We start from the raw sequence: 13,879 nt of genomic DNA on the forward strand, positions 1-13,879 counted from the left end.
CCAGTAGTTTATATATAATTTGATTAGGACAACGCAGGAATTGAGTCCCCTTAAGCACCAACATACTGTTGTGGAGCAGGTCTAATCCCAGCTCTCCTAAGTGCCTACCCAGAACTCTCCTCGGTGGCTGAGGCTCCAGTGTCCCAAAGGACATGAGGGGAAATTGTAGGATTAAGTGAGGACCATGGTGGGGTTTGGTGAAGTAGTAACCTACAAATCCCTTTGGCGTTCAGTTTGATACTTAAGTGTTGGGAATAACATTTTATTTATTCAAAAGTAAGTTGCCGTAACCCACTGTGTGTGACTCTTACTATATCTCTTTCTGTCTCTCTAAGCCGTGAGGTGCAGGATTACATCCCCCCACAGATTTATCGGCATCAACGACCACAGCCCTGGTTGAACATGGTGACACAGAATATTCAACATGTTCAGGCCCTCAGCTCTCATCAGGCCAGAGCCCAGTTCCTTGGTAAGTGTCTACTCAGCGCATTACAGTTTGCTGGTAACTAAGCAGGAGATAGGCGCGTGCTGCGACAGATGGCAGTTTACCCTGATGCACTACATGGTGCCCCCAATCAATACTGTTCTGACATGAGTTACATCCTCAAGTAGGAGATGCTGAATGGAGAACAGGGCTTTTCCCATCATAGCTGGGTTCAAATTGGAACTGTGATAGCTGGCATTACAGTGCAGTACTGAATGCTGCTGATAGTAAAGATCTCAAACTCTGCTGTGCTGGCTGCATAGGAGAGCACCAACTGGCCTGAATGCTTCTGGCCTACGGAGGAAGGGAGAAACATCAACAGCATTCTTAATTCTGCACATAAACATTAAGCACGGAAAGAATGATGTTTGATACAATCCATGATTCTGTCTAGTCTGTCCAGACTCTCATACGTCTACCCACTGGGGCAAGGTACTGGGTTGGGTCGGGTCTCCATGTATTTTTTATGCAGTGATCCCAAACTCTCTCTCACACCCATTGAGCCTGTGTTTCACCGTGTGAACAGAGATTGATTCGCAATGTTCTCACTCTATTTCAGTGCCTAGTTTCTCTTCACACAGGGCTCGTGAGTGCATTCCCCATGTTTGGATCTTCATTCTTCTACATCCAGAGCAGCAGCAACAGTGCGATTGTTGCCCCTTGTATTCTGGCCGTCAACCAAAACGGACTCAATTTCCTCAACAAGGAGACTCACGTGAGTTGCTAAAGAAATTTCAAGTCTATTAAAAACCACAGATTGGAAGGGCATGAGGTCAATCAAGCTCATTCCTTGTGCATTCATAACCCTATCACTGAGCCCACCCACGCACTGAATCTCCTGCCACAGCTCATGTAGCAACTCTCTTTTCACCTGCCCATTGAATTATGAGAGCGAAATTGCAGATAAATAATTCCTGATTCCTAAAGATGATTTTATACCCCAGAGTAATCTTCCATCTCCTCTCTTCGAACTTATCCAGCCATCTGTTGATGTGTGTCAGCTGTGGTCCTGTTGGTAACACACTTGTCTCTGAATCACTAGTGTAAGATCCAGGCAAGCGACCACAAGGAAGCAACGTTGGATTGGAACAAAAAGTTTTAATAAGACTTGCTTAACTACACACTCTGCTGCTCGACGGGTCTCCCGGCCCACAGTCAGGCTGGGTTTGTTTTTCATGCTTAATAGTTTTGCCCCGGCTCCTCATTGGGGAAGATTGTATTCAGGTGAGGGCTCGGGGAACCTCATGGTCCAAACCCCGTGGCCTCCGGTCGGGTTATAACAACAGGATTCCAAGGACTCAAGCACAAACCCTACAGCTGACACTGCACTGAAGTCACTGAGGGTGCACGGCACCGTTGAAGGTTCAGTCGTTTGCTTGAGACGTTGAAGTCGAGGCTTGGGTGGATGATAAAGATCTAATGGCACAATTTCAAAGAAGAGCTGGGGAGTTCTCCCTGGTGCCTTTGCCAATACTTATCCTTCAATCAACATCACAAAAAGCGCCAGAATTCCGGTGTGCACCATGGAGTGAGTGATCACACAGAGGCAGCTCCTGCCCAAGGTTACAGAAAAGAGCTGTTTTTTGGGCGGCACGGGTTGGAATTTTGATGAAAAGGCGTAGGTGAATGTTCGAGGAGTACTTTCTCCCAGGAATACTATGTTTCTTGGTTATCAGACACTCAGAAACAGTGCAAGATTGGGCTGAAGCAGCAGCAGACAAAAGCCTCTGCAAGCATGCAGGCAGGGGAAGGGCCAGCTTAGAGGCCTCAAGCTGACTTGAGGGCCTTTATGAAAGCTGAATGAATACTAGCAGCAGATGGAAGAACTGTGAAAAGATCTCACCAAGGCCATTGAAGAAGCGGGGATGGACTTCCAGTAGCGGTGATGCGGAGCTAAGCTGCACGTTCAGTGGCTCCCGCTATTTTCGGACTTTGGGGCTCTTTGAAGGCCTCGTAGTGGTGCGGTTTGGACTTTTCCCCGTGTGGGAACACTCCTTCTCAGATTCTCCACCGGTGGATGGCCTGGACTAGGAGTGGAGCGGTCAGAAAATCAGCTTTGGAAACTTCCGGTTGCGGCTTATAAGCCGCACCGCAGCTCCCGCTACTTAAGGACTTTTGGGCAGATTTGAGGGCCCCAAACGGCGCTGTCTCAACGAATCCCGGTGGGGGAAGGTGTCTAGAGGAGCATTCCCCATAATTTATGGTGCTCACCCGGAGTGGGGCAAAGGAAAAAGCTGCAGCAGCTCCCCAAGAATCGCGGGGGAAGAAGGACAAAATGGCGGCCGGCGGCACACTTGAGGACTGGTGGAAGTGGGCGCAGGAGCAGCAAGCCTCTCTTCTGCGCTGTTTTGCGGAGCTGAAGGCTGAGTTGCTGGACTCCCTGAATGCGACTACCAACAAGCTGTGTCCATTCGGGAGTTGCAGCAGCAGGCCGCTGAGCGGGAGGAGGAGCCGTGGTCCTCGTGGGGAAAGTGGAGTTGCACGAGGCACTTCACAAAAAGTGGCAAGACCGCTTGGAGGAGCTGGACGTTCGCACGAGGCAAAAGAATTTGAGGATCCTGGCCTGGTGGAGGGGCTGGAGGGGTCGGATCTCCCTTCGTACGTGACCACGATGTTGAGCTCGTTGATGGGAGCGGGGTCCTTCCATTTGCCCCTGGAGCATGAGGGAGCCCACAGAGTGCTGGCCAGGAGGCCGAAGGCAAATGAACCCCCGTGGGCGGTGCTGGTGCAGTTCCATCGATTTAGTGACCGGGAGTGTGTGCTGCGCTGGGCCAAGAGAGGAGCAGCAAGTGGGAGAATTCGGTAGTGCGAATCTACCAGGACTGGAGTGCGGAGGTGGCAAAGCGGCGGGCCGGGTTCAACCGGACGAAGGCGGTGCTGCATGCCAAGCAGGTCAGATTTGGAATGCTGCAGCCTGCGCGTCTGTGGGGTGACATATAAGGACCGGCACGACTACTTCGAGTCCCCGGAGGAGGCGTGGGCCTTTGTACAGGCGGAGAAGCTGGACTCGAACTAGGGTCTGGGGACACACTATGGCCGTTGCTGTTTTCGCTGTTGCTGTTCTTCAATTTTGACACGTGTTTTTTTTATGCTGGTTTTCTTTTTGCTCTGTTTCCGGCTGGGTTTGTCTGTTGGGTATGGGTGTGGGGTATGTGGGGAACGTTGGGGGTATGTGCTTTATATGTTCTCTTCTGTACGAGCGGGGTAGAGATGGGGGGGGCTGGCGTTACCCAATCTCTCGGGGTACTACTGGGCGGCCAGTGTGTCGATGGTGCGCAAGTGGGTGATGGAGGGGGAGGGGGCAGCATGGAAACGGATGGAGAGGGCGTCCTGTGGAGATACAAGCCTGGGGGCCCTGGTAACGGGCCCGTGGCCGCTCCCTCCTACGAGGTATACCACGAGTCCGGTGGTGGTGGCTAACCTCAAGATTTGGGGGCAGTGGAGACGACATAGGGGAGAAGTGGGGGGCTCGATGGAGGCTCCGTTAAGGGGGAACCATAGGTTCGTCCCGGGGAACATTGATGGGGGATTTCAGGGTTGGCACAGAGCGGGCATCAGACAGCTGAGGGACCTGTTTATTGATGGGAGGTTTGCGAGCCTGGGTGAGTTGGAGGAGAAATTTGGGCTCCCCCGGGAAACATGTTCAGGTATCTGCAGGTAAAGGCATTTGCTAGACGGCAGGTGGAGGGATTCCCTTCGCTTCCCGCGAGGGGGGTGAGTGACAGGGTGCTTTCGGGGGTCTGGGTCGGAGAGGGGAAGATATCTGATATCTACAAGGTTATGCAGGAGGCGGAGGAGGCATCAGTAGAGGAGCTGAAAGCTAAGTGGGAGGGGGAACTGGGGGAACAGATCGAAGACGGGACATGGGCTGATGCCCTGGAAAGGGTTAATTCTTCCTCCTCATGTGCGCGGCTTAGCCTCATCCAATTCAAGGTGCTGCACCGGGCCCACATGACTGGGATGAGGATGAGTAGATTCTTTGGGGGTGAAGACAGGTGTGTCAGGTGTTCGGGGAGTCCAGCGAACCATGCCCATATGTTCTGGGCATGCCCAGCATTGGAGGGGTTCTGGAAGGGGGTGGCGAGGACAGTGTCGAGGGTGGTGGGATTCAGGGTCAAGCCAGGATGGGGACTCGCGATTTTTGGGGTTGGGGTGGAGCCGGGAGTGCAGAAGGCGAAAGAGGCCGGTGTGCTGGCCTTTGCGTCCCTAGTAGCCCGGCGAAGGATCTTGCTACAATGGAAGGATGCGAGGCCCCCAAGCATGGAGACCTGGATCAATGACATGGCGGGATTTATCAAGCTGGAGAAGGTCAAATTCGCACTGAGAGGGTCGGTACAAGGGTTCTTTAGGCGGTGGCAACCTTTCCTCGACTTTCTGGCTCAACGATAGGGTACGGGGACAGCAGCAGCAGCAACCCGGGGAAGGGGGAAGGGGGAAGGGGGGGGGGGGGAAGGGGGAAGGGAAGGGGGGGAGGGAAAAGGGGGGGAGGGAAAAGAGGGGGAGGGAAAAGGGGGGGAGGGGGAGGGAAAGGGGGTGGGGAGACGATGAATATGTTTGTTTATTTAATTTTAATTTATTTTTAAGTTCTTTTGTTGTTCATTGGGGTTGGGGGGGGTGGGGGGATGTGATACATGCGTCGATACGGTCTGGGGGGTGTTACAGTTATTATGGGTTATTTTGTTGCATTTCATTGTTTGTCGTTATGTTTTATATTTTCTGTAAAAAATTCCAATAAAAATTATTTTTTTTAAAAAACATCACAAAAAGCAGATTATCCAGCCATTATAGCATTGCTATTTGCAGAAGAAAAATCAACGGCTGTTTCCTACGTTGACTACACTTGACAACCGTGACTGCATTTCAAAAAGTACTTAATTGGCTGTAAATGCTTTGAGATATCCAGTAATTAAGAAAAACACTATATAAATGTAAATCTGTGGGCGGCACAGTGCTGCAGTGGTTAGCTCTGCTGCCTCACAGCGCCGAGGAACCAGGCTCAATCCTGGTCCCGGTTCACTGTCTATGTGGAGTTTGTATGTTCTCCTCGTGTCTGCGTGAGTCTCACCCCCACAGCCCAAAAAGATGTGCAGGGTAGGTGGATTGGGCATGCTAAATTGCCCCTTAATTGGAAAAAATTGAATTGGATACTCTAAATTTGTAAGGAAAAATAAATGCAAATCTGTCTTTTTTTATCCCGTCCCTCCCAGCAGTTAAACAGTAGTCTTTATTCCCTCTACAGATTGTTGTCAATCACAGCTCTGGTATTCAGTTTCTCTGTTCTCTGGCTCGATTGAGCAATTACACCTCTTCCTGTTCAAACTACGTGTTCCAGAATTATCAGATGCATCTCCCATTGGTTTCTCCATAGTCACGTATGTGCCGGGTATCAGTGCAAGATATTTAAAATGTCATTATTTCTTAATTTCAAGCTATTTTCTCAATTTTCTCTTTGGTCTCCCCTCCGTATACCATGCTCTGGTTAATAACTCAAGGAATTGAGGTATAGTTGTGATGAGAAAGAGGAACCAGAATAAAGGTATGATCGATAACCCAGCGAATTGGGGCAACGCAGTGACTAATAACTTAAGGAATTGGGGAAATGCCTTGATGAATAGCCGTGAAACATGGTCATATTCCCTGCACTGACCCCGTCAGCTTCAGCCCAAACTTCCACTTTTGGAAAATTGGGTTACCTCCTCGTTGTCACAGGGTTTATCCACACTTTCCTTTGTTGCCTTTTTTACCTACTGTAAATATGGCAATCAATGAGGTAGCCCTCCTTTCTTTGGATATCAATATTATATTGCCAGGTATCAAATGATACCACCACAAGGTTCAACTGGATATCGATCAAAGAGCCAAACACCAGTCAGTTAGTTCAAGATCAATGGGACTTTATTTACACACACAATTACCATGCAACATAAACACTACTCGTTAAACTACACCTATCAACTATGAAAACCTGTACTTAACTTCAGGCACCCGGCTTAGGTCAGAAGAACAGCGGTCGTTGTTCGATTCTGGGTCAATCGGGTCTGTAGAAGTAACTGCTGCTAAGCTAGGCTCATCCGTCTGGTTGTGGGCATTGAACTTGACCTTGCTTCTGGTGGTGCTGCACTTGGAAGAAGACGTTGCCAGAACGCCAGGTCCAAGAGAGGCCAAACACATGGTTGTCTTTTTTTTATCCTTGGGGGTTTTCGCGTTCTTTTGGGCGGTCCTTCAGTTTGGACCCCACTAATTGGGTAATTCTTGATCGCTGTGTTCGATTCGAACCAATAAAGGGGCGGGTGCCTTGATGGCTGGGTGCATCCTAAGCGGTCATTGACCCTGTTGTTTACGCTTCCCGAGTACAGGGAGTGGCGCCAAAATGTCTGGGGTTGTATCGGTCGCTCAAGTATCAGTCCTTTGGCGGAGATGGGCCATCAAATGCTAAATTGGTTGGGGTTTCGATATCGTCTGGGTTCCTCACTTGCAAATATACATTCAGGCTCTAAGCCTGCCTGAATCTCGCATTGTCCATTTTTCCCGTTATGCCTTGCGACCTTCCCTGTTCCTGGTTGTAAGTGGCCATTCCAATGGCTACACCTTACTCTATCCAGATCATCCAGTTCAAGGCTATTTTAATAGTTTGACAGAATTCTGGCCTCCATAAGAGGAGTTTGCCAGTTGAAGGAATGCAGACATTCTGCAGCTGGCCTCAATCCCGGGCCTCCTGACATTTAGGTCAGATATTCTTTGCAGCGCCTCCCCCCTCCCACCAGTTGGTTGTCAAAGAAATATGGTGATGACAACAGTGTTCCTTTTGTTGAGCTTTAATGGAGCTGGGGAGGGTCACATGACACAAATGAATTGGATATTCTATGTGGGATAATAATCATTTTAACATACTGTCATGTACGGAGTGTTTTGAACATCTTCATAATTTCCAATGGGAAGACACACTGCAAAACAGCCATATCCCAGGTCCACACAGGATGGGGAAGTAGTGGACTAAATCCAAGTTAAGGAAATAATCTTGGAATCTGAAGAATGCAAATTCCAGAAAAGGAGAATGGTGCCAGATTCTGTTCATGTCCACACTCTAGGAGGGTTTGGATATGAGGATCCTGTCAAGTTGACAAGAAGCAGCATCGTGAGAATGCCCACGAGAATGTTCTGTCCCATTCCCCCCTCACCCAAGTCGTCTGTTCCATCTCTCCCCACCTGACCAGATAACCTTCATCTGGAATTGGAAGGGGTAACTTCAGAAACCGTAAAAATGTATATTTTGACCCCTTTTTGCAGGAGTTGATGGTCAATTTTCCATTGAAGGAGGTTCAGTCCACCCTTACTCAGCAAGCAGGTCCTAATAACAGCTATCCATATGCGGAGATTAAACTGGGAGACTTGATGTCACAAAGAATAACACAGCTTCAGCTTGATCAGGTTTGTAAGGGTTGTGTGTAAATGTTCAGTGTTGCTGCTTACAATTAGTGAAAAGACACTTGGAAGCAATTGGGTAAACGTCCACCTTTACACAGAAACCTTTTCACAGAACTTGCGCATCCCCTGTTGAAAAAATAAAAACAAGAAAGAGGAGCAGGAGTAGACCATTTGGCCCTTCGAGCCTGCTCTGCCATTCAATAAGATCATGGCTGATTTTCTACCTCAACTTCATCTTCCCATACTATGGTCATATCCATTAATTGCTTCAGTACCAATACATCTATTAACCTCTATCTTTAATATACTCAACGACTGAGCATCCACAGCTCTCTAAGGTAGAGAATTTCTAAAATTTGCAACATTGAGTGAGGAAATTTCTCCTACATAGCTGACCTCTTACTCTGAGACTGCAGCTCCATGTTCTAAATTCCCCAGTCAGGGAAACACTTTTTCAGGAACTACTCTGTCACATCCTTTAAGAATTTTATATTTTATATGTTTCAATTAGATCACCTCCTGTTCTTCTAAACTTCATGGAATATTGGCCTTGTCTACACAATAAAATGGATTAGCTAGATGTGAATCGGGTCCTTTGAGAAACTAGCATCTGCAATGTGGTCGGCCCTTTGCGGCGAATTTCCACAGGGCTCTAGCGCTCATTGCCATTACCTGGATGGAAGAGTTGCAGAAGCCCTACACCAGTAGTATAATCAACAGTTATGCAGGATTTTAACAATTCTGCTGCATGAAGTTGGGTCGGGGCAATTAAGCCTTCTCCCCCTGGCATGGAGCCATCCCATTAGTGCAGTGGTGTTTAGATTATGCATTTATTCAGGGATAACGTGTAATTAAAGCACTGAACAAAAGGGCAAACAGCAGGACACCTCACACTCCCCTTAACATTATTAACATATTGAAGACTGAGGGTGTCTGGTGATGAAGGGCTACATTTTCAGAGTGAGGGAGATGACATGGAAGGGTGAAAATAGCAGCCAGACCCTGGTTCTGCGATTCAGAATTCCATTCCTGCTGTTTCTGATTTTCAGTGGTGCTACTTAAGGGTGTAGGCTGGTTCAGGTTGTGAGCTTGCAACCTGCATTCCCAACCATAGAGGGAATAGGTGTGTCCTAGTCCTCCACAATTTTAGAGGAACCAGGCCAGCTTTTCAAAGAGTTGTGGTTTATAGCAACAATTTGGTTGACTGGTTCTGTACAGTGTATAGTGGGTGAATGGGCATGCAAGTGCTATTGCTTGGCATGGGGGCATGATGGGCCATAGGTTTGCGTGGAGAACATGAGGTAGCATAGGGAGTATGGGACAGGCGAGGGGATGTGATGGGGCTAGAGGGCCTTACTATTTTAATTACAACTGAGATGAAGCCCCACATCACCAAGATGAGCCTGTTAAATAGCCCACCTTGGCATCCATGTGGCTGCCTCCAAACTTTTTCCCCATATCGACTGGCCCAAATGCAGGCCGCGTCCTGCCCACTTCATCAATGAAAATCAAATCATTCCTTCTCCAGATGTAGGCAGGCCAAATCAGGAATGTTTACAGAAAATTACAGAAAGAGGCTAATTGGTCTTGTCCTGGCTCTCCGAAAGTGTGTGTGTGCTTAGGCTCGCACCCCTTTTTGTCTATAACCGTGAAAATCCCTTGTTCTAAAGTACCTGTCCAAGTCATTTTTCAAAGCATTTCAGATCCTGCCCGCTCGAGTGGAAAAAGAATCTCCTCATCTCTCCTCTAGATCTTTTATGAATGATTTTATATCTCTAACCTCTGGTTATTGACCCATTCACCAGAGCAAATAGTATTTCTCTATACTCTATCAAATTTCTTATTATTTTGGAAACCTTTATTAGGTCACTCTTAACCTTCCCTATTCCAAGGAGAACACTCAACCTTCTCCAGTCTTTCATTTTAAATCATCATCAAGCCCTCCTCCTGGTAAAAATCTCATGAATAACGCATTTATAAGGAACCACATTCCACAGCTAAATTCTGCATTTTCAGCAGGAGAGAAAAATACATTTGGCAAGCTATGATGGTGTTACCCTCGCAGATGGGTTCTGGAGCAGGTGGATAAATGGGTTGAAGTACAGGTCAGCCATGATCTGATTGAATGGTGGAACATGCTAGAGGAGTTGACTGGGCTCCTCCTGTTCAAATAGAAATACAAACCGTTCTGGATCTGCTGTAACCGCTTGATCTGTTTCCCCACAGGCTCTGGAAATGTGCCGTGTCACGGCCATGCATGTGGAGTCCATGCTGCTGGCTCGCGAGAAGAGACTGACTCTCCCCCCCAGCGAGATTACCTTGCTGTGATCGGCGCTGACCATCACACAATTACACCCAGTGCTGATGGAACTGAACACAGAGGCTGTGGGCTCACCATTTCATTGGTCCCGAGGATATACACCATGGATAAAGATGGTATCTTAACAACATGGATAAAGATAGTATCTATTACTAACTAATTCAATGGAAAGAACCAGATATTAAACACCCAAGGGATGTGTACAAATCACAGAACCTCATCTTCAATATAAGCAACTGTTCAATCCACACAGGTAGTTTCTGTTGATGATATAGAGCCGACACTGGTTTCCTGAAAGATATTAAAAGAAAACACATTGTACACCTCTGGGATGTCCCAATGTGTTCTAGCCACTGCCATGTCACCCTCCTCTTTTAGACTGTGAGAAACTAGCCATGGATGGGAGATTCCCCAACTATACTGTTATGATCTCGGCTTGAACCAGTAACATGTTTTTTTAAAGAATCTGAAAAATCACTAGAGTGAAGCCACAAGGTTCACAATTTAAAATGAAATAATTTCACTGCATAAAAAAATCAAAGAACGTGAATACTAAATAATTACCCTCTATCTTAACTAATCGATTACGTTGAAGATAGTAAAAGTACAATGAAAAAGTTACTTATTCTATAAACCAAACTTCTTAACTTAAGTTTCCTTGTATACCAATTTGACAAAATGAATTGCTCAGTCGGAGAGGCGGTGCATACAGAATGGGCCGAATGACCTCCTTCTGCACTGTAACAGTTCTGTGATTTTGAGACTTACACCCCACAAATCTCAACACAAATGCTTATCAAAAATTTGAAGATTAACCACTTGGTCTGAGTCCCATTTCAAAGATTCATAAACAATTGAGATTTCTTGTGTCTTGTGCTCACTTCCAGCAAGGTTTTCCCTTCAAATTGCAGCCAACCTTCACACTGTCATTAACTCTCAGTTAAACACTGGCATTGCTAAAGTCATAAACATAGTCAGCTCAGGTCAGCACTCGGTCCTAACATTCTCTAAAATTCAACTGTTAACATGGATCTTTAACTCTTTCAGCCATCATGCCAACTAGCACACAGCATGTATAAACTTCCCACTCGTGCACAGCACACTACTTAGTGAGACAATGTCCCAGGTCTGCCTTCAGTAAATCTGGCATGTGAATCACCAGCAGTGCAATGAATGCTATGGACTTCTAGGTACTGTTAAGTTGAGTCCATTCCAAATCACTCACCAGACACATCCTCTCGAGAAGCCAAAGGAATCTCCGCTAATCGCACAGTACACTAGAATTTAGATTTCCTTAGTTCTTGCCTATGGTCCGGTACCTCCCACTTCCTGGATAAATCCTGAATCTTCTGGCCAGATAACCACCCACTCTATTCCTCAGATACATACTGCGATCAGTATCCGTAACTATTCTTACACAAAATTGTTATTTTTTAATTAATTTGATCTACTGATCTTTTTGATTAATTTGGGGAGTAACTGATTGCGATAGCTTTTTTAAAAGAAATTCCAATTAAGGGGCAAATTAGCATGGCCAATCCATCTACCCTGCACATCTTTGGGTTGTGAGGGTGAGACCCACGCAGATATGGGGAGAATATGCAAACTCCACATGAACCCGGGTCTTTGGCGCCGTGAGGCAGCAATGTTAACCACTACGCCACCGTGGCGCCCGCTCCAGGTATATTCTAACCAGAGAATTGTATAGTTGCAGTCTAACTCTACGGCCTAGTAGTTCAGTTCACTAGATATAAAGGCCAGGAGTCCGTTAGCTTTATGATTATCTTCTGCACCCGTTCATGATATTTTAATCATCTTATGTACCTGGATCCCAAATCTCTTTGCTATTCGCAATTTAGAAAGAAATCTGTATATTTTCTAGGTTCAAACTGGTTGACCTCATATTTGGCTACATTGAAATCCATTTGCCAGTTCTGCCCATTCACTTAATCTATCAATATCTCTTCGTAATTTTATACTTCTATCTACACAGTTAAAGGAGGTCTTGGCTGTAGCATCCTTGCCTCTGAGTCAGCTGCTCCAGGTTCAAGTCGAACCCCAGGAGCATTCATAATGCGACCAAACAGATTGATTATCAACCTGCAAATCCTTCCCACAAAACCGATATAGACAGTAAGGGTAATGGAATGAAAGTTGGAGCTTCTACCATTACTATCAATAGTTCCAGACTACAACATGCATTTGAATATGCACGTTGCCACAACAACTCGGATTCCCTGAGTGATTTGTAACACGTACGTGCACAATGCTACCTAGCTTTGTGTCATCGGCAAAGTCGTTAATATATACAGTAAATACGTATGGCCTCTACACAGATCCTTACGGTTTTGCTCATCTTAAAGGGGCTTTCACGTCATTAATAATTAACACAAACGAAGCAAACATCCCAGTGTCATGAATCAGCCTGTCATTGACAGTCTCATGTCCCACTTTAGCACAGAGAAAGGAAAGCAGACAGCATTCCTTCTAACAATAACTCTCCAAATAGTTCACTCAAAGATCACATAGATTTATAAAACGTTTTCTTAAGAAATACTGTTGTAGAATTATGTATTTTTAGAATTTTTCAGCTGTCAAATTGATAGGGTAAAAAAGTGCAATAAATATAAATTCTTTTTAAAGAAACATTTTGTATATATCAAGTGCTGTTGAATGTCATTTTGAGTCATTGTTTGAGTTGTTGTAACTGTATATTTGCACCCAGCCTTTTTTTTTTGAAAGTGAAGGACTTTTGGTGCTTGCATTGGTTCAGTAAATGTGATATATTTTTTATAAAACTATAACTAGATCAGTAGGTTAATGTATTGGTGTTGCAGAATCCAATAATATTTTTGTACAATTTCTTAGATAACAAGCTACTTTAATCACTTCTGCTGGGTTTTTTGAGAACATAAAATTATTTCTTCCAAAATTCTTTACTGTCTTTTAGCTCCAGAAACCCCACAAATCATTTAATTGTGTCAATGGATATTATACACTTATCCTTATGTTGATGTGAAATATGTTTTGAATAGGTTACCTTCATTGTTTGAATATTCTTATTAGGGTGTTTGAGTATTTCTCCCCTTTTTTTCTGATTTAAAAAAAAAGTTATTTTCTTTGTGTGTTTGGCCTGATTGCTCCAAAGCGCTCATTTCAAGATTTCCAGTGGCAATTCCTTGTTTCACACAGACAACTGCAAACATACCTTAAAATAAAAACTAATGTAAACAGTGTATCACTCTTCATGGAATAATTAATTTATTTGATTAAGCCAGTGAGTTGCCTATGCTGCTGCGCATAGTGAGTTAAAAATAGCAGAATAAGATTGATGGACCAAATGTTCCTATAATTAAGACTCCTTTGGAGAATTTTCATTCAGCAAGGAAAGGTTTACATCGAATCATAGAATGTTTACAACACATAGGAGGCTTTTTGGCCCATTGTGTTCATGCTAGACTACTGCTGGAGCAACCCAGATAGTCCCACCTCTATGCATTTTCCCTATTGCCTTTCAATTGTTTTCTCATCAGATTATTATTCAATTCTCATTTTAGAGCCACAATTGAATCTACCTTCACCATACTCTTGTGCAGTGTATTCCAATTCCTAACTATAAATCAGTGTCCCGTGGTTCTCGGCCCTTCCAC

At 45.5% G+C, this 13,879-nt stretch overlaps 1 protein-coding gene across 1 annotated transcript in view; it reads left to right on the forward strand.

The window, feature by feature from the left end:
• Positions 1-12,912, forward strand: part of myo15aa (myosin XVAa) — a 205,720-nt gene extending 192,808 nt beyond the window's left edge. The window contains 4 exon segments of the mRNA XM_038821008.1: positions 336-469; positions 1,066-1,199; positions 7,772-7,912; positions 10,136-12,912. Coding sequence (XP_038676936.1) covers positions 336-469; positions 1,066-1,199; positions 7,772-7,912; positions 10,136-10,237 — 511 coding nt within the window. The 3' untranslated portion in view covers positions 10,238-12,912.
• The last annotated feature ends 967 nt before the right edge of the window (positions 12,913-13,879 follow it).

The sequence above is a fragment of the Scyliorhinus canicula genome, chromosome 15 (assembly GCF_902713615.1).
Source record: "Scyliorhinus canicula chromosome 15, sScyCan1.1, whole genome shotgun sequence".
In the NCBI taxonomy this organism is placed as follows: Eukaryota; Metazoa; Chordata; class Chondrichthyes; order Carcharhiniformes; family Scyliorhinidae; genus Scyliorhinus; species Scyliorhinus canicula.